Here is an 18861-nt window from a genome sequence, read left to right on the forward strand (position 1 = left end):
CCAGGTAGAATGAAAAGACTGATTGATACCAACAGGTCCTTAAAACCTTATCTCAGCCCCCTGTTTCAGCCTTTGTCCCTCTTTGATGGCAAGTCCTTAGGGGCTGGGATCACCTCTCCCTCACGGTTCAGAGAGAGTGTGACCAGTACCGTCCTCTGGAGAGCAGATACCAGTGCTGGAAGAAGCTGTGGTCCAGCAGGACAAGCCCCTGCTCTCATCAGGGTGCACTGACTGATCCCTCAGCATTTTGCTCCGTGGTGCCCATGTCCCCATAGGACTAGGAGAGAATAGTCCAAGTCCATCTCCTCTGTTGAGACCACTGCAACTTCTGTAAGATGTAACCTGAATTTTCAGCTGAGTTCTGTCTCTGACATGCACACACATAAACTGCCTGTGTGCAAATATTTAGGAGACCTCTACATCCGGAAGGTGCTTGTTAATTGGTTCGCAGGAAGACTCATAGCCCTATTAATGCATATCTGCTTTCAGCGTTAATGACTCATTCAAAAAAAACCATACTGCATATTTGTCTTTATAATAATTTCTTTATTTTTAGCTGTGTGTTGTCCTCACCCTCCATCGTGCTCATCCCTGCTGCGATAGCACACGGTGTTCTCACATCCTCCATCTCAGGCTGGGGCAACTTCCCATACTTGGAAATTCAATTAAGCTTACGGAGTTTTAATTCCTAGAGAAAACCAGCTGCATCTCTGGTGTGAGGTTGTGATGTCGTGACACCTGCAGTTGTGCTGTTAATTACCAGTAGGGAACATTAAAAGTCTCTTAATTGTCTTTGTTCTCTTAGGAGTGTCTGGTGGGTTTTTGTTTGCTTGTTTTTAAAATCTAACACTTTTGCTGTGTTGGCTTTGCTGAATTCTCTACTAAATGCTCAATATTGCGTCATATTACAGCACTGATAGCACCATATTCCAATTTCCCCAGAGTTACAAGGAAAGAACTAGTTTATCTTTTAAGTAAATACCGTTCTACCTAACTGTACCTAACCTCTTACCCTATTCTGTTACCTAGAAATGAGCCCGGTGATAGACTATCCAGAGTATTCTTTCACAGTGCCAGAAAGACATCAGACATTTCACAATCCATTTCCCATGACATTTCCATCTAAGAGTCACCTACTCTGTGTCAATGTTCTAAGATACTTTTTTCCTCACTCATCTTCTGCTCGTGGGACTGTGGCCTGAATTCAGGACCATCCAGAAATACCTAGGGAACAGTAGAAAGAAGCACAGGAAGCCAATTTTCATCTGTCACCAATCCCCACGGGTGCTGTAAGGTGGGGGACAATCATGGCCTGAAATATGAGGGATGAGAGAATCGTCAACTTCCAGGGAAGATCTCAGAAACAAACCCATTTCTTTCTGAGACCCTTTAGTAACGGTTGCTCTGAACTAGAAGGAATGATATAGTTATTTGTAAGGTGCTGGCTTTGTAAGGTTGTTTTGAGAAATTGAAGCCAATGCAAGGTTCACTGCGTGAGCAGAGCTCAGAAACACTCTGCTCAGCACAGGCATTTCTGATCCCAAAAGCAAGTTCTCAGATGAGAGAGTATTTGCACAGCGAGTACCAGAAGAGGTACCTCTAAAAACATTTAACAGCTTGTTGGGGGTTATCTCTAATTTTGATGGGGCTGTTTTCTTAATAAGGTCCTTCCACATCAATTAGCTGCTGAATCCGATGTTAAAAAAAATAAATCCAAACTTTCTCTTGGCACACGGTTCCATGAGGACTCTGTGGAGATTTCCATGATACCAAGGTCTACCATCATTCGGAGGAGCTGGCTTAGTCATTCTTCCCATCTGCTCTGCTTCTTCCTCCCTCCGCTGCTCTGCACATGCTTCCTGGCTGTCTGCTCCTCATCCCTATCTCCGAGCATCCTGGCTGGCTGCCCCGCTCTCCTCCCTTGCCATACCTATCCCTTGTGGCATCTTCCGCGAGGAAGCTCAGGTAGTTTAGTGCTGAGATCAAAGAGCTGAAATAAATGAGTTTCTCTAAAGCAACCAGGAAAAAGAAAAAGAAAAAAGAAAAACCCACGAAGGAAGCACCGTAGCAAGCAGCATTGCAAACATCATTTGCAACAAACTTTGAGTTAAATTACCCCCAAATTGTGAGATTGCTTTAAAAATTGTGGTAGTTAAACACAGGCACATTTTAGTTCTTTTCCCTTCTTCTTTGACCATTTATGAGTCAAGTTTCTAGCTCCTTTTTGCAAACAGGGCCAGTAGGAACTTGGACAACTACAACAAACTGGAAGTTGAGGTTTGTGTGTAGTCATGGCGCTCCAGGAGCTGGGGATGTAAGAAGAACCACGGCTCCCTGATGCCTCACTGTGCAACACCAGGAGTCAAGGAGGTTGAGTTAGAGTGATCTGCCAGTATCGTGCCCTTTGCGAGCCTGTGTTTTCTAGTGTTGGTAGTCCACAGATGAGTGTTTGAGAAATTCCCCAGGGTGATATTTACCCCAGTAGCTTCTTTGGAGCAGGAACAGTAAAAACTGCAGCTTGTTGTGAAGTTAGCGGTGAGAGGCAGCACGGTCTGGAAATAGCAGCCTCCTACCCCTTTTCGCTCTCCCAAACTACATGCTGTGTCTCATGCTGAAATGCCTGCTCCTCCACATCGAGAGTCATTTCATCTTGCTGCTTCCTGAGAGAGATCGACATCTTCTGCAGAGCACACACTGCCGAGGAGAGGAAGGCAGCTTTGGCCTGCGGAGAGCAGAACTCAAGTACTGTGTGGGTGGCCGAAGACAAGAGCTTCTGAAATGAGGGAACAGAACAGATCTCTAATCTCCAGACTCTGACACATATCGCACTTTTCTCAGTTGCTTAGGAAAGAGATTTGCATCCAAAAAGAAGTGGGAGGTTTAAATAGGAGTTCATACACACGCGCATTCATCTTCTGTGGTCCGTGCGGTAATTTACATTTCGCTAGTCCCATGGAATCCACAACACTTCATAAAGTGCATCCATTACAAACGTGCAACCAGGGGAAACAAAGAAGCTGTCCCAGGTTCCTATCCACAGTGTCCAAAAGCTGAGCTCAGTAGGCAGTCATGGAAATTGGAGGCTGCAGGGTGTCACTGAGGTAAGCACTTATTTTGGGTTGTGCCAAGATGCTGAAGCTAGTGTCCCACCCTCAGCAGAGGTACTGGGCATGGTCCTACCTATGGATGGCCCAGGCCACCTGTGTGGCCTGAAGCACTGAGAAAGGTCCCACCCTCAGCAGAGGTACTGGGCATGGTCCTACCTATGGATGGCCCAGGCCACCTGTGTGGCCTGAAGCACTGCAGGGCCTAAGCCGTAGCTCCATCCTCCTAGGACACTAACATAAGACTGAGGCATAGAAGAGTTGGATCCACAGAAGCACCTGGCCCTAGAAAGTGCCAACTGACATTTCCTTGCAGGGCTGTGCACCTTCTGGTACCATGTGAGCAGCCCCTTCATGGCTTCATCCGCCACAACAACCGTAGCTCTGTCCTAGATCGCCCACTCATCCACCCTGGCTGAACTGACAGCCCGATCTGCTGCAGCAAAGTGGCCCAAATAAGGCACCCTTTCTTCTTCGGGGTGGAAAGACCTCCTTCGACCTGTTTGTTTATCGGGAATTGCTGAGCAGGGTTTACTGTGGCCCGCTGAAATTTTCCACTTTGCAAAAATCAAGCAGTAGACCATTGCTTCTCCTGCCTAACACAATTCTTATGCATGCCCTGTCCCAATTTTCCTTGTAATCAATAGCAGGGGTTTCTTTTTGTAGCACACACAAAGACTAGGCTCCTTGAAGGAAGAAAAGAGGCTTTAGTGTGGTGAAGTGGGGGGGGGAGCCCAAGGCTGAACTTCTGGTTTGTTTGAGGCACTATCTGAAATAAGTGGGAACCGCGTGTGCGCTGCGATTGCATGGGCGAGCTCCCAGAGCTCGGTGTTTACAGTCCTCCCGCGTGCGAGGCTGAGCCCAGAGCCGCGTCGGGGACGTCTCTCCAGCACAATTTAAATACGGGGCTGGTAAAGCCCCTGGGATTGTCCCATTGAAATAAGAAGGGGAGGGCTCCCGTTTCTGCGGTGCCAGAAAAAATTATAAATTTGCACATGGAGCAGTGGTTCAAGGCCAATTTCTGCCGCCTATCTACACTTATTTTTTAGAAGGTGCACCTTCAATGTGGTATTGTTAGGCTGTTATCATAATATTTCCATGAGTGCTTAGTGGGGGAATGATTAACTCGGAAAGCCTGGGAGGGGAAGAGGCTGTCCCGCAGCCCCTGCTAATCTAGCAGCAGCCCTGGCACCCTGAGATCAGGTCTCCCTCTGCCACCCAGTTGTCTCCAACACTGGGGCAGCTGGGAGAGGAGGGGTGATGCTTTCAGAGTAGGAGGCATCTCTAAATAAAACTGACCTGATGTTGGAGGTGCTGCTGTCTCCCGAGGAAGCATTCGGGGCTCGGCGTCTCTGAAACGCAGGGTTCCTTTATCAAGCGGACGATCTGCGGGCTGCTAGGATTGCAACATGTGGCCGGTTCCTATTTCTGTTTTGCCCGATGAAGCATGCTCGCCTTAAAAACATCTACTTTGCAATTCACAGTGGATTTATCCTAAGGAAAGGCCTCCACTGCTGTGCGTGGTGGAGTCCTCTCCCTGCACAGCAAGGCCAGGCACGACCCAGGAGAGACAGCCAGGCTGGGCTTCCCACACACCCCAGCTGGCCAGAATTGCTGCACAACATCCTGCTTCTGCTCCCTGGCGCCGGTTGTCCTCCCGTGGGTGGTGAGACCACCCCACCAGGACAGACCATGTCCCTGTGGTGTAGAGACTCCAAACACACAATGTGTCCCAGATGCTTTCCAAAGTGGGAGAGAAGCCCGGAGAGCACCTTTTGGTGCCTGGGCTTTTGGCCCGTGCCAAACAGCACAGGTGGAAATCCATCCCTTTGTGTGGGGTGTGAGGCTGAGGGCCCTTGATCTGGGCAAAGGGGCCACCACTGAAGCGTTGCTTGGTCTCACTGGTGGAACCAGCTCTCTTATCATTCCCTTGGTTGTATCTCCTCACACTTTGCTTGGTGCTACAGCTCCTGAAGAGGCAGGACATGACCAGCTCATTGGAGTAGTCCCTAAATCAACTGTTCTTTACTGGGAGGTGTAGCAGGGCTCTCCAAGCCCAGAGGAGGGGTGGCCAGGCAGTGTCACTCGTCCCTGAGGCTTGAGACTTCTTGGTCACTGTTAATAGCAGCACAGCTATGTTGGTTCTCCTGGAGCTGGACAAGAAGCTGGTTATCAAGCTGAGGTGAAGGAGGGCAAGTTATTTTGGGGGCAGAAGAGGGGTAGGTTGGGAGAGGGTGCATTGAGCAAACAGACTCCAGGCTGGACTAATCAGCAAAGCAGCAAAGGTGGGTAAAAGTAAGAAAGGACAAGAAGAGATAAGCGGAGAAAGGCTTTACTCGAGTAATTTCCAGACTGTTTTCACTGCAGTAAAGGCTCGTTGCATGGTCTCAGTAGCCATGCCTTGTTTTTAAAAGATTAAGCAGTATCGTAGAAGGAAGAGTATTAGTTTGTTTCCTCTAGTGTCAGTGAAAGAAGATAATCACATCTATTAGGTAGATAAAGTGAGTATTTCCTCTTCAGAGAATAAATGCGTACACTGGAAACACTGAATTATTCAACAATCTTGACTGGGAAGAAGTTTTTGTGTTTTTAAATATGGCTGGGGGGGGGGGGGGGGGGGGGGCTTGCCCCCGATAATCACATCTATTAGGTAGATAAAGTGAGTATTTCCTCTTCAGAGAATAAATGCGTACACTGGAAACACTGAATTATTCAACAATCTTGACTGGGAAGAAGTTTTTGTGTTTTTAAATATGGCTGTGGGGCTGGGAGAAGGGACTTCTTCCACGCTGCAGTCCTTAAGTGATTTTACTACAGCTTTCAAGTAGCTGAGCCCCAGGGGCTGACATCCCCTCTCAAACATTGCATGCACCATAGGACAGAGTTGCCCAAAACGTTGGAGAGGGGGTTGGTCTTGGGTCAGTCCAATCCAGAAGTCCTTTGCTGAGACTGGAAAAGCAATGGATGTGGGTTTAATTCATTCAGTACTGCGTGGATCCTTATATACCGCTAACCAGGCATCTGAAGATACCTCTAAATAGCAAGTGGCCTGGCTTGGATTCCAACCAGTGGCCATGTGGTGCCCGGTTCGTTATCTCTTACACCATTTTGTCTCTCATTGAGAGATGACTCCGTGTAATAACTGTTCTTACTACATCCAGACTTTTCTAAAGGAGAGATTGAAGGTAGACAAGTTCGTGCTGAATTTTCATAAGTTTAATAGCAGCAGTTTTGTAACGAGTAGTGGGATAAAAATCTTCTTCGCAGAGTATTGGATAACATGGTATCGGATGCTCTCTGGTTTCCATACAAGAGACAAGCACTGAGTGCAGTCATGAATTTTTAAGGGACAAAACATTAGCCTCTCTGAAGTTGGTGTGATCATTGGTTAGGAAGGAAAATTGCCAGACAAGAATTAAACCTTCTGAATTGAATCCTGGGGATGGAGATGTGATTTCCTGCTTCCCTAATTTGCAATAAGCATGGCCTGTGGCATGAGAAGAAACTCCAAAATGCAATGCACAATTTTTCCTCTGTCACTGTTTTTGAATAAAATCAGTGTGCAGTTAGTCCAGTGTTATAAATCTTGGTAGAAGGGCTTCCAGAGCAGGTAGATTTGTTTAATCACTTGGGCTGGAATCCAAACCACTGGAGGATATAAAATATATACACTAGTGCCATTCACTTCACTGAAAACACCTTTTTCCCATCCAAGGAAATAGCTGTGGCTGGCATGAATATATACTTGGCAAGCTGTAGGGCTGAACAAATTTCTCCGAAAATCATCTTTGGCCAAGATACTGACTATATTTCAGCACTGTAACTCCTCAAGCTCTTCAGCTAAGACTTTCTGACAGAGAAGTCATCAGAAATCAGTGATTCACGCTTTGAAATGGTGGGATCCTCACCTCTGCTCACCAGGCTCCCTGTCTGGATACCAAAGTATTGCCTTCAGTTTGGAGTAGACCTTTGCAAAAATCACTTCTCCTGTGACATCTGAAACAAACATGCAGTAATGTAATCCTAAGGTATTCTTCTTTCAGCATATTTTGTCTTCTTTGTGTCTTGACCAGTAGCTTCTTGAGCAGGAATCTCGTTCTTTGATGTTTTGAATCATGTCTTACTAAGAACGCTGATCCTGCCAAATAAGGGTATATGTTTTTATTTTCTGATTTTCCAACTATCATCAAAATTCCTGTATGGGAGAATTTCAGAGTGTCCCAGTTTCAGCAGTTTTTGTGTAGCTTACACTAAGGAATAAGGTTTAGCATCGCAAAAGAGTCAGGTTGCAAGGTATTTCAGCTAAGAGCTTTGGGTGTTTCTGGAATATTAATTGCCTCGGTAATTCACAAGGTATGCTACGAGCTGCGTCCTTAGCGAGATCAAATCCCATCTGGCGTAGAAATTTATACAGACCTTCACAGCAGGAGTTTCTGCAGCAAGTTTTCAGTAGTACTCTTTCACACTGGTCACTGCCAGCGTTGTAGCTTTGGTTGCACGCTCTGACTCTGTTGTAATGTGTCTTTCAGGCACTTTTAGGATTTGACAGAGTTTGTACGACACTTCATCAGCGACGTGGACGCCTGCAGCAAGGACAGTTTTTGGAAGCGACATCCGTTGATGTGATTGAAGGTAATGCGCTCTCTTCTGTCATTGCCCTGTACTTGCCATTTATCGCCCACGGAGCCTCATGGTCTGGCCGGGTGTCCCCTCTTGCTGCCCATCCTGGTTGGTGAGGTGAGAGCAGGATCAGGCCTCAGTTTGGTGCTTGTCTGAGCATCCTCCAGGCTGATCCTTGCTTCAGGTAACAGCTCTTCCTAACCGTGGCTGAGCCTGTCCCATAAAATGTGGTTTTGCCCCTCTTCTTAAGGAAATCTTTGCTTATGTCGCGCAACCTGCCGGTTTTCCATAGCTGCATAAAGTGCTTCATGTTTTTGAATCCTGAAGCTGGTCTTCATTCAAATACTGTTTTGCCGCCAGGAATTTCACAGGTCAGTTTTGCCCTCTGTTCAAAACCTAAAATAAAAATGTGTGCATTGTTTTTGAGCACTTTCTCATGGTAAGTGGTTTAGCACTTGTCAACCTATATATTGTTCTGTATGTTACTGACCTTGTTAGTGCCATCACAAACAGCAGAACCTGAGCCGTGCATTTGCTCCATGCCCCTGGAAAAAGATCAGCATAGCGTGGTCCTGCAACTGTAGCAGTTGCATTTAAGATAATCTTCTCTAAATGTAGTTTTCTCACAGGAAAGCTAGAACAGATTTTGCTTTTTTGTTTTTCCTAATTGGTATATTTGTGCTTAATTAAACCTAGGGGAAGTAAATGCATCTCTTAATTCACTGCCACAAGAATTTTAAGGTTCAGGGTAGGTGACTCATCCACCAGAACAGAATTTATTCTTTGTTTGTAAATGCTATTTATTGCCTTGTTTTGCATCACTATGGCTACTGTATGTCATTGGTGATATCAGCATCTACCGTACATAAAGTGAATGCAAGACCGAATTTAAAAGATATAGTTGTTATAATAATTTGCTTGTATCAGCCACTTTTCTGTTGTATGTTAGTACGTCTCACATAAAAGCAGCACTAAAAGTGGCTCAATATTTTTCCATCAAAACTGGCTGAAAAGTAAAAAATTCTCCTGCACATAAATCATATCATAATTAAAAAAGCTCTAAACAGCCACCAAACCCCTTTTTCAGATTCTGTGGCTTTATAAACAATTCAGTGATGTCCTACAGATGATTTTGAAGTTTCAGATGAACTGATTTGCAGCGGCATTCTCAATTATTTTACTTCTAGTTATTTGTAGTGTTACATACCTAGTTAAGCTTGTTAGAAGCACCTCTGCTTTCACAGCCCATATAGATTCTTCTGCTTTCCTTTACTGTTTCTAAGTGGAGACTGAGAACAATTAATCTATTCCAGTTAAAGCCTAATTATTTTGCCAATTGCATGGCCCCATGTTCTTTTCTGAAACACATCAAGTACAATCACTTCTGCCATCCTATTCAATCAAAGCCTTAAGTTGCACAGATTTTGTGAAATGGCCTGGGCTTTAACAGCTTGAGAGCTGATTCACTGAGGCATCTGCTGTAACACTGGCAGAACTGTCACCATTTTCCTAGCCAGAATCATTTGTCTTTGTCATTTAGAAATAATCTGCGGGGTGTAATGTGGTCTTAGGGAAGCACGAAGCCCGTTATTGCTCAATAATAGAATTTCATGAGGTCTTAACAACATCTTTGAGCTCATATGACACATTTGACAGTGCATGTGTGGATGTATATCTCTAATGCCCCATGGAACAAGGACAGAGAAGTGTTTTAAACACTTGGTACATATTGAAAGACTGCTCAAATAAACCAACCAGCTGTGGGCGACTGCAGGAGTCTGCCGCTGGCTAGCGGGGACCAACCCCCAGGACACACAGCAGTGGGACATGTCTTCTCTGTGGTAGCCAAGCCCAAGACTTCATAAATCCTGGCCCACCACAAAGGCTCCAGGATTATTTCCAGCCAGACACACACTTTCTCATTTCCCTTTCCCTGCAATCCAGGACAGCTGGGGATGGGGCACTGAACCCCAAAAAGGATCTGAAAAGAAAGATGTTCACCTTGGACATGGTCAGAGCAGTGGGCCCTGTGCTCCTCTGGCTCACGTCTGGGTTTGGCTAACAGGCGATGTGAAAGCCCTCCAACAAACTCTTCCCAAAGAGTTGGGGTGGGAGAGCGGGGTCCCGCTATGGCCCAGCATGGTCATCCGCAGAGGCAGCCCTGGAGGGACAGCAGGAGGGATACAACAGGGTCCCTCTGGGACCAAGGGAGAGACCAAAACCCGGATGGGGAAAAAAGGCAAGAACTGCATGAGCGCCAGGGGTCATCAGAGGGAGGAGGCAACGGAGGGGGTCCTGCTTTCCTTTTGGGCAGGGAAAGGTCCAAGGGCACAGCTCTGTCCTTTTTAAGCACTGTCTTGGGGTGTAGGAACAGCTGGCACAGCTGGGCCCATGGTCACCACTCCAGGAAAGGGTCTCCCATTTCCAGATCACCAGTCCCTCAGTGTTGTCATCCATGGGTGCCCAGTGGTATGGCCCACTGGATGCTGCAGGAATAAAAGCATGTGTCCAGAAAATAAATGTTTTACTGATTAGGTGGTTTGTGGTGTCCTGATGCAGTGTCCCTGGGGACGGGTACAGGTCCAAGCAAGGGCAGGGAAATCAAAACTCTTTTCCTAGCAGGCAGACTCTGTCCTTCTTCTGCTGTTCTGTGGCTCTGGGAGGATTCAGGCTGTGTAAGCTGGGGGATGCCCAGATCAGTGGTTGAGTTTCAGAGCCTGGTTCTGCTCCCCTGGTGTGTGGGTGTGTGGGTGTGTGTGTGTGTACCAGGAAACGTGCTGTTTAATTCAGCGTTGGCTGGGTCCAAGGCTGGCGTTTCAGGGCTTTTCCCTAAGCTGATGATGGATGCCTGTGGGGTCGGGTCCTGGCCCACAGCTGAGCTCAAGCGTCTCCTGGGTCTGCCGTGCTCTTTTTTAAATATGATGCAGTGGGAGTGAAAGTCTCTGTGATATCACGCTGCTCTGTGCTACAGCTAATTAAAGTCATTGTGAAGGGTTTTGTAGTAATTGCAGATATTGTAAAATTTAGTTTTGTGGGGTAATTGGTAATGCAAGCCTGAAACAAGTTATCCTTAAGATGTTTTAGTTTGCATTTCTCAGTAGGAGCAGCCTTTACAAAGAAGGCTTTTGTGTGTGAAGCAGGGCCAGAATTAATGGCAGCATTTAGTCGTGCCTAAAGGGGTGCTTGCTGTGGCAGGTGGCAGGGCGGTGTAATTGATGATGCCTACGTTCTGCGTGCTGCAGGAGGCTCTGGCAGCCAGTAGGTGCTGTACCTGACGAATGCCAGCTAGAGAGAGTGAAATGCCTGGGGCCAAACCCATCCAGGGCTGATGTATTCCCATCCAAAATGAACGTGGCCCCTTCAGTCTGTAGGTCACACAGAGTGGTTCAGGCTCTGTTTGCTCCTACGTGCTTAATATGTGCTATGAAGTTTTCAGGCATCCTCAAATTTTTCAACAGAATGCTATATCTATAGATCTCAAATGTGAGGAAAATCCTAACGCCGTAGAGACGCGTGGCTACCCAGCCATGGGCTGGGCTGAGCTCTCTGCAGCGACGACTGCAGCCGGCTCTCATCCCTCTGCTCCGGGCTGCCGAAGTGCCCAGTGGAACAAGGAGAGTGCAAGGGCCAGCACTGTAGTGCCTCGGGTGCCAGACAGCACAGGGGGATGTTTAATGGGCACATAAGCAGCTTAGGTTCCTAAGTCCCTGATTTAAATGAGATTTAGGTGCCAAACCTTCCCTGATGCATTTGAAAATCCCACTCAACACCTCTCTGAACATTCAGGCAAGTAAAGACTACTGAAAATCTGGCCCTTGGACACCGATACAGCTGGTGTGTCTGGAATTAACAGTTTAAAAGAACTGCTGGCTCATAATTAAATGGAAGAGACATCTGGGAAGAGCAAATATTGAAGATGTTATGAAGAATCAGAATGAGAATTTAGTTCAAGGCTGATATTTCCACGAGTAACTGGTTTTAGTCAACAGATGCAATTTCTGAGCTCATATATTAGTAATGAACTGGTTGCTGATAACATAGGAGGGCTCATATTTTCCTGCTGATGAATCTGGGACTCTATGGGGGTCCTCTCTGCTGTCCTGGGGGGGGCAGCTGGAGTCGATGCCCTGCTCTGCATCATGGCATGCAGTGGTAGCAGTTGGCTTGGAGGGCCAAGGAAACACTTTTTGGGGGGCTGTTTAGAAAGGACAATCTGTAACACAATTATTTTAACAAATATGAAAAGCCAAAGTCTTTTGTTAAATTAACTATGGGGCCAAAGCTCAGAGCTGAGTTTTCCAATTCTGATTTAATATTCACAGCATGACAGAGGTGATGAACACACGGGAACCGGTGATGGAGGAATTCACACTCAGCCAGACTCCTGAGGAAGGAGGCCCTTCAAGCCAGGTAACTTTAGAAAAACTGGAAAGTATCCTGAGCTGCTTTTCAAAAGCAATGTAATGCAACCACTAACTGTCATGCACGTAGATGCTGAATTGCAGAGCACAGCTGCCAGAAGAACAAGCCCTGAAATACATGTTTGATCCTACTTAGGTTTTATTTTTAAAAGGTAACAGTTCTGGCGGGAGGGTTTTGTTGGGTGCCAGGCCTCCAGGGCACGGTGGCAGCGATGCCTTGCCCCTGTGGGGATGCAGGCAAAGAGGGTGTTTGTCTGAGCAACCATCGCGTGATGAAGGCATCCAGCCAATACTGTACCACAGCTTTTATGCGGCCACCCTTGTAATGAGCTAAGTTTCCTCAGGCTCAGAGGGAGCTCCCTTTTTAGAAAAGAGACCATTTGAAATGATGGTGTAATTCACACAAATGGCCGTGGCATTGTAGCAGCAGCACTGGTCAGGGCCATTTGCTGGCAGGTGCAAGAGCATTTTCTGTCCCCAGGCGTTCTCAGACACCCACTCGTGTACCCGCTTGCGGTGCTGTTTCCAGCGGGAGGGATTACGAGCCCCCCTTGTGACAACCTCCATGCCCTGATTTGTGCTCTGTGATTGTGCTCGTGACTCTCGGTGTCACTGCTGGGGACAAACCACCTAAACGTGTCCTGGTGGACCTGAGTTGCTTCTCAACACAAGATGTATTACTGTGGGCAGACTCAGAAAGCTACTCTAGGAGAAGCCTGTTGCAGGTTAAAGTCAAGCATTTGGAAGCCAGGAAAGTCAGAACTGAAATTTTGCAAATTCCTTTCAGATCACTTGTGCATGTAATGAAAGGCTGTATGCAATTAATAAGGGTACCATAGGCTTTCCCGTGCCTCGTCGACCGCACACGATAGATGCTGCTCACTCAACGAGCACATTTTCAATATTCTCTTTCCTCTTTTTCACCGAGTCCCAAGTTTTCATTATTGTGTTAGTGTACACTGTCCAAACTCTGTGCCAACTCCGACTCTACCTATGTTTTTATGGCTTTTCTATGGTGTCCCTGATCATATGCTCCAGAGGTTTTCCCCCAGCTCTTTTACCCTACCCCTCTGCGAGAAGGTGATACCATCCACATTTTAGTGATGGCCAACTGAGGCAAAAAAGCAAAAGAAACGAGAGGTAGCACAAAGTCAGCGACTCAGCGGGAAAACTAGGTTTCTTCCAGCAACTTCGAAGCACTCTGGCCAGAAGACCTGTCCTTCTCTTCCTGCAGTCTCCTGCCCACTCATCACATACTCCAGCTTCCGCAGAAAAACACAGCGAGGCCGGACAGGCAGCTCTGCTTCCTGCCAGTCCTGACTCATTCCTGGAGGGACGTGGTAAATACTGGGCTCCAGTGGAAAAAAACATTATGTGGTTGGTGTGAGAAAAGACCATATGAGAATGACACAAACAAAAATAGCCAAGCTGAGGCCGCACAGGTGCCTTTCCTAAATTTTGTTGCAGCCATAATAATCTCCTTTTAGCACTTTTGTAGATCAGCGTGTGTCATTTCCTAGGGCTTCAGAAAGCAGACAGAAAAAGCAGAAATTTTGTTGCATTGGATCCCCCTGCCAGGGTTTGCTGGCAGGCTTGGAGACAGGGTTGCTCTCACGCAGCCCTCCGCCACCCGAGCAGGCTGAGCAGCAACTGGGGGAACAGGTCGCTGTCACCTGTATGTGCAGCCCTGGGAGGAAATAAGGCAATTTGCCCACAATTTTATGGCTATTTTCTGCCAGCCGAGACGTGAGGCTCAGGGAGCACTGAAGAAGAGTGCACTGCTGCTTAGGTGTGTCTCTGGACCTGTCCTGGCCAAGGAGATTTTACCTTGTCTCGTATTTGGAAATAGCAGGATCATATTAGCAGCTTCTTAAAAAATTCTGTCAAGAATTTTGACTGTCAAGACAGCTGTCATGGAAATGTCTTTCCAAATTATAAACAGTTCCGGAGGAGGCTGTTTTGGAAATAGCAGGATCATATTAGCAGCTTCTTAAAAAATTCTTCCCTGTCAAGACAGCTGTCATGGAAATGTCTTTCCAAATTATAAACAGTTCCGGAGGAGGCTGTGTAATGGGAAGTTGGGGGGAACTTTTCTGATAGGCAGCACAAGCAGCATTGCTTGATCAGGACGAGTTACGCCCATGGGGGTGCAGCTCAGGAAGGCATTAGAACGATTTACCTTCAGTGATTCACTCGGTCTAGTTGCACTGAAGGGGCTTTCTCACAAAAAAAAATTCCTTCTTAATTGTGTCTCACTTTGCAACACTAACAATACGATACAACATTTTTCACCTTCATGTAGATTTGCAAAGAGTAATGAATCCCTGCAACACTACTATGGGGAGCAAGGGTGTCAGGATGAGAATTATTGTCCTTCCCCATCTCCAGAAGTCAGATACAGGCATCGCAGCAATGATAAAAATGTGCTTGCTGCTTCCCAGACACATAGGAAGGGAATTGCCCGTCCCAAGGGCTTTCCTCCCTGTGCCAGTTCTGATGCCACGTGGGACAACTAAACCCTAAGGTCTTAGAGAGAGCAGCTCATGGGATGAAGGAAGGTTGCAAAAGCCATTGGAGCAAACGCCTCCACTGGGTTATGACCCTACAGTGTCCAGGTCCCTGGCAATGTCCTGGTGGATGTACCCGGTTTTATGGTGTTTAGGGAATATATGAATGTTTCTGCTTGTGCTCGTAGCAGGAGCAGTGCTGAGACTGGCTCACATAACAGCAGTGCTCAGTCTAACCAGAGGCTCTGATTCAACGGTGACCGTGTTGCAGATATGCGCGGAGGTTCCCACCAGCACACAGCAAACCTGTGGCAGCACCTGGAGTTAAACAGGGATGGTTCTTGCTCTCAACCCCTAGTTCAGTTCCTTCAGTCCCCTATTCTGCACCTTGCTTTTATTGTTACAAATAAAATAAAATAAAATAAAACTCAGCTAGCATGGAGAAATTTAGAGCCCATTAGTGCGGGTATATGGACGTTTGAGAAGCCGGAGATAAGGTTTCAGTGAAGCAGCAACAGAGTTTGTCTTACGTTAACATCCTGGAGGAGCCAGAATTAATTTTCCTCAAAAAGCCCCAGAAAAAAACCCAATCCAAAACAAAGTACCCTGAGAGATTTAACTGAACCAGCTATGTTGAAAACAAGAAAGCACTTTTATGTGTTACAATATCCTTCACTAAAAAGATGTAGTTCAGCTTCAAGCTCTCATCGCTGCACAGTGTTTGACCTGCAGCTTCAATGTGACAAACGAAAATAATAGCTGGCACCATCCTCTGTGTAAAAATGATCTCTGGGGCTACCTATTTTGCATGAATGCATCATAAAATACAGTTTCACATTACATAAAATAGCTCTGCAGAATGGTGGCTTCTTAATAAACTGTCACCGCAAGAAAACATGAATATCATATCAGAGTAAAAGGACAGCAGCTAGAAGTGCTACAGCAGCCATTTAGCTTAGTGTTACAGCAATGACCTTTGTGTCCTAAAAACCCACCAGAACTGAAACACAAGTGTTTCGCAACATAATGAATTTTGTCACCTGAGTCTCCATTTTTACTGTGCCCATCAGATCACACAAGTCATGGCAATCATCTGCCCCACATGCTGGCAAGCAAAATTGGGTTTCTGGTCCTAGTCTTTGCCCAGCAAGGGACAGCATGTGCAGGGGAGAGCGTGCCGAGACCTATTAGCCCCTCTGTGTCCATGCTTGGCCGCTGAGGAGCTTTTGAAATCCTCTGTGTGCAGGACTGCTTGCCCTACACCAGTTTGAACGGGTTTTTTTGGTGGACATGGGAGTGCATGTCAAATGTAGAAAGGATGCTAATATGGGGCGTGTACTCTGCTTGCTCTGAATATGCATCCCTGGGCCAGGCTTTGACAGGCATGTCCCGACATGTCTCACCAGGCCTTCCCAGACTCACGTGAGAAGTACCCCAAGCTGTCCAAAAGACTGCCGTCGATCGTGGTGGAGCCGACCGAGTCCGGGGAGGTGGAGAGCGGGGAGCTGCGCTGGCCTCCTGATGACCTGAAATCAGCAGAAGACAAGGGTCTTCATGGTGACCAAAGAGTCTGTGTCCAGCAGCAGCAGCAGCAGATGGATCTGGAAGGTCTAAATGAGTAATTTTCATCCTTGTTCCCCATAGGAAAATAGCAATTTCAGGCCATGCCATGCACTGAGTAAATAGTGTAGCAAAGAGCAGTAGGTGCTTGAAGGTGCCCAGAAACACCTGCACTGGGAGTCCTGTGGACTGAAAATTTCCTTGTAGCTTTTGAGCACATGGTGTTTTCATCCACATCAGGCTCAGTGCTGGCCACTCGCATGGCCAACAAGCAGTTTACTGCACATCAGCAGTTCACTCGAGGAAACAGTGTTTCCTGTTCAATAGCATATATGTACCTCCCTATCTCCTAGCCTAAAAGCAAAGTGTTTAACAGCTGCTCATTTTCAAATGTGCACCACATCATGGTGTCCCTGGAGTGCATTAATGTAGCAGGAGCTCACAAATATGTAGATATGACTAGTAGTGTCACTGTGGGGTAAATACAAAGACAAGCTAAAGATAAGAGCTTGTTGGAGTGTAGCTTGCACTGTGAATGCTCCAGCGTGGAACTGGTCTATTTATTTCTGTTTTTTTCATCTCAGTGCTCTCCGTTTCCCTTAAAGAGTGACACGGTTTCCATTTCAGTGCACCATTTGCCACCCAAATGCCCAGCGACAGCAGCCAGGATAGGGTGTAAGATACACCTTCCCTTACATTCAAAGGGGTGATGACAAATGGTCTGATCTTGAAGTGTCAAATCACCTGCTATTCCACTTGGCATTTCTGGGTGGTGGCAACCACAGGGTTTGATCATTCAAGAAGAAATATGAGCCAAATCTATGGCCTGACCTCCAGGTGGCACATTAGGGCCTCTGTGTTGTTTTTGTGCAGTGACATTAGGACTTGTTATGTCTTCAGGACTGGGAGTTTGAGCAGATTTCACTAAGACAGCAGGTAGCCCTCCCACTACGGTGGCTGTCCTGCTTTTAACGAGAGGGATCATCACCTCATCTCACTACCCGTCCTGAGGTCTGACATCCCCTGTAAAGTCAGGCTGTGATGCACTCAGAGTACCCTACTCCAGGTTTAACTACTGGTTTGCAAGTACAGTGAATTGCTCATGTCAAGTCTGAGCACCATGACAGATCATCTCTCTGGTGGAGCAGGGAATCAAATGAAGGCTGTTGTACCTGTATGGGGAAATAAATGCTGACGAACTATTTCTTTGCAGATACTTTAGCTCACCCAGCTCAAGAAGTGGAAGACAGTACAGATGCTCTGGAAAGCAGAACTGAAGAGGACGAGTAGGGACTCCAAGGCCTCAGAAGTGAAACTTCATTGTGAATGTTGTTGGAAAGCTAACACACTCTGAAGATGTGTCAAAGTAATCTGTATTTAAATCTGCAAGGGTTTTATTTAGTTAGTACCTGGTAAGAAGCGTCTGGGCTTTAGAACTGTTCTTTTCAACATTTTGATTTTCAGGCTGGGATTCATATTATTTGTTTAATTTTTCCTTGGGAAACAATGGGACGTGTTAGGAAACACGAGATTATCAAGGAAAAATGCTCCTAATTTCAATTAGCACATTTCATTGGATTTACCTTATTCAAGCAAGGCTGCTTTCAGGTATCAACAGCAGGACAAAGGGGTTACATTTCTACAGGAGGGATGTCTTAAATCTAAAACCTTTCTTGTTTTTAGCCATTTAAAACTAGCACTGTGATATTATGGACAATAGATGTAATATAATGTCACCATTTGATTTTGTAACTTTTGTATAGAGACGCAAGTGTAAGATTTGCCTCCAAGCTGCCGCCCCAGGCGCAGCCCAGAGCAGTTCTCTCCCTTTGGCTAACCTGTGCAAATTCGGATGAACCAGCCTTTTCTTAAGCCACCTTTTCAATAAGACTTAGGCCTTTCGGAAACGCTTTCTCGCTGTACATTGACGAAGCGGATTAGCTAGTCGCTGGTGTTTGTGGAGTGAGGCTATCTGTTGTAGGCTTGGTCGGGTGGATCGTGCTGTCCGTGCACTCTTCAGGCCCAGGTCCAGCCGTGGCGTGGCGCGCACTCCTCTCCCTTGAAGCCAACGAGATGGCTTCTGCTTCCGCCAGGGCTGGATTTGTCCCACCTTGTTAATAGAAATTGTTGTGACAATTCTTCTTTTGGTATGTTTTGTGTATAACGTGGGTGCAGAGGCCCAGCTGTTCCTCCCTTGACCCAAGCCGGGCGGTGGTTGGGGGTGGGTGACAGGAGCTCCATGGCACGGCCCAAACCTGCCCTCCGTTTCGCCTGATACCAGGTCCCGCCCAAGCCACCCACAGTAGAAGGGGGTGGAGGAGTGCCGAGGTGGCGGGACGCACACCCGCTTCCCTACTGCCCAAGCGGCGCTGCCGGCGGGAGCATGGGCACCGGGGGGTGCCCTCAACCCGCGGCAGGGCCCCCTTGGCTTTGGTTGCATGGCCACCTCCTGCAGACCAGAGCTGACGGTGGGACAAGCTGTCTCTGGGTGCCTCAGGCCTCCAGTGGATTTTCCTTGGGGATTTGGGGGCCATTTTGACAGGGGTAAACCCATTCCTGCACGGGTACCTCCCAGAGATTCCCTCCCACCGTCCCAGGAGAAGCACCAATCTTGGCCCAAAATGCTACCCTTTGGACAGTGTTGGTGGA

General features: G+C 47.0%; 1 protein-coding gene across 1 annotated transcript; it reads left to right on the top strand.

The window, feature by feature from the left end:
* Positions 1-7638: 7638 nt before the first annotated feature.
* LOC103900219 (protein LBH) lies at positions 7639-18541 on the top strand. The gene is made up of 4 exons (XM_009280852.2): positions 7639-7736; positions 12047-12134; positions 16059-16260; positions 17426-18541. Exons 2-4 carry the CDS (start codon positions 12048-12050, stop codon positions 17500-17502), a joined length of 366 nt encoding a protein of 121 aa, XP_009279127.1. The 5' UTR covers positions 7639-7736; position 12047; the 3' UTR covers positions 17503-18541.
* Positions 18542-18861: the final 320 nt, after the last annotated feature.

Source organism: Aptenodytes forsteri, unplaced genomic scaffold, assembly GCF_000699145.1.
Source record: "Aptenodytes forsteri isolate BGI_AS27 unplaced genomic scaffold, ASM69914v1 Scaffold193, whole genome shotgun sequence".
Lineage (NCBI taxonomy): Eukaryota > Metazoa > Chordata > Aves > Sphenisciformes > Spheniscidae > Aptenodytes > Aptenodytes forsteri.

Coding starts and splice junctions, on each gene's coding strand:
- LOC103900219 (XM_009280852.2), top strand. CDS start 12,048: ATGACAGAGGTGATGAACACACGGGAACCGGTGATGGAGGAATTCACA. Junction 12,135..16,058: donor AAGGAGGCCCTTCAAGCCAG/GTAACTTTAGAA, acceptor ATGTCTCACCAG/GCCTTCCCAGACTCACGTGA. Junction 16,261..17,425: donor GCAGCAGATGGATCTGGAAG/GTCTAAATGAGT, acceptor ATTTCTTTGCAG/ATACTTTAGCTCACCCAGCT.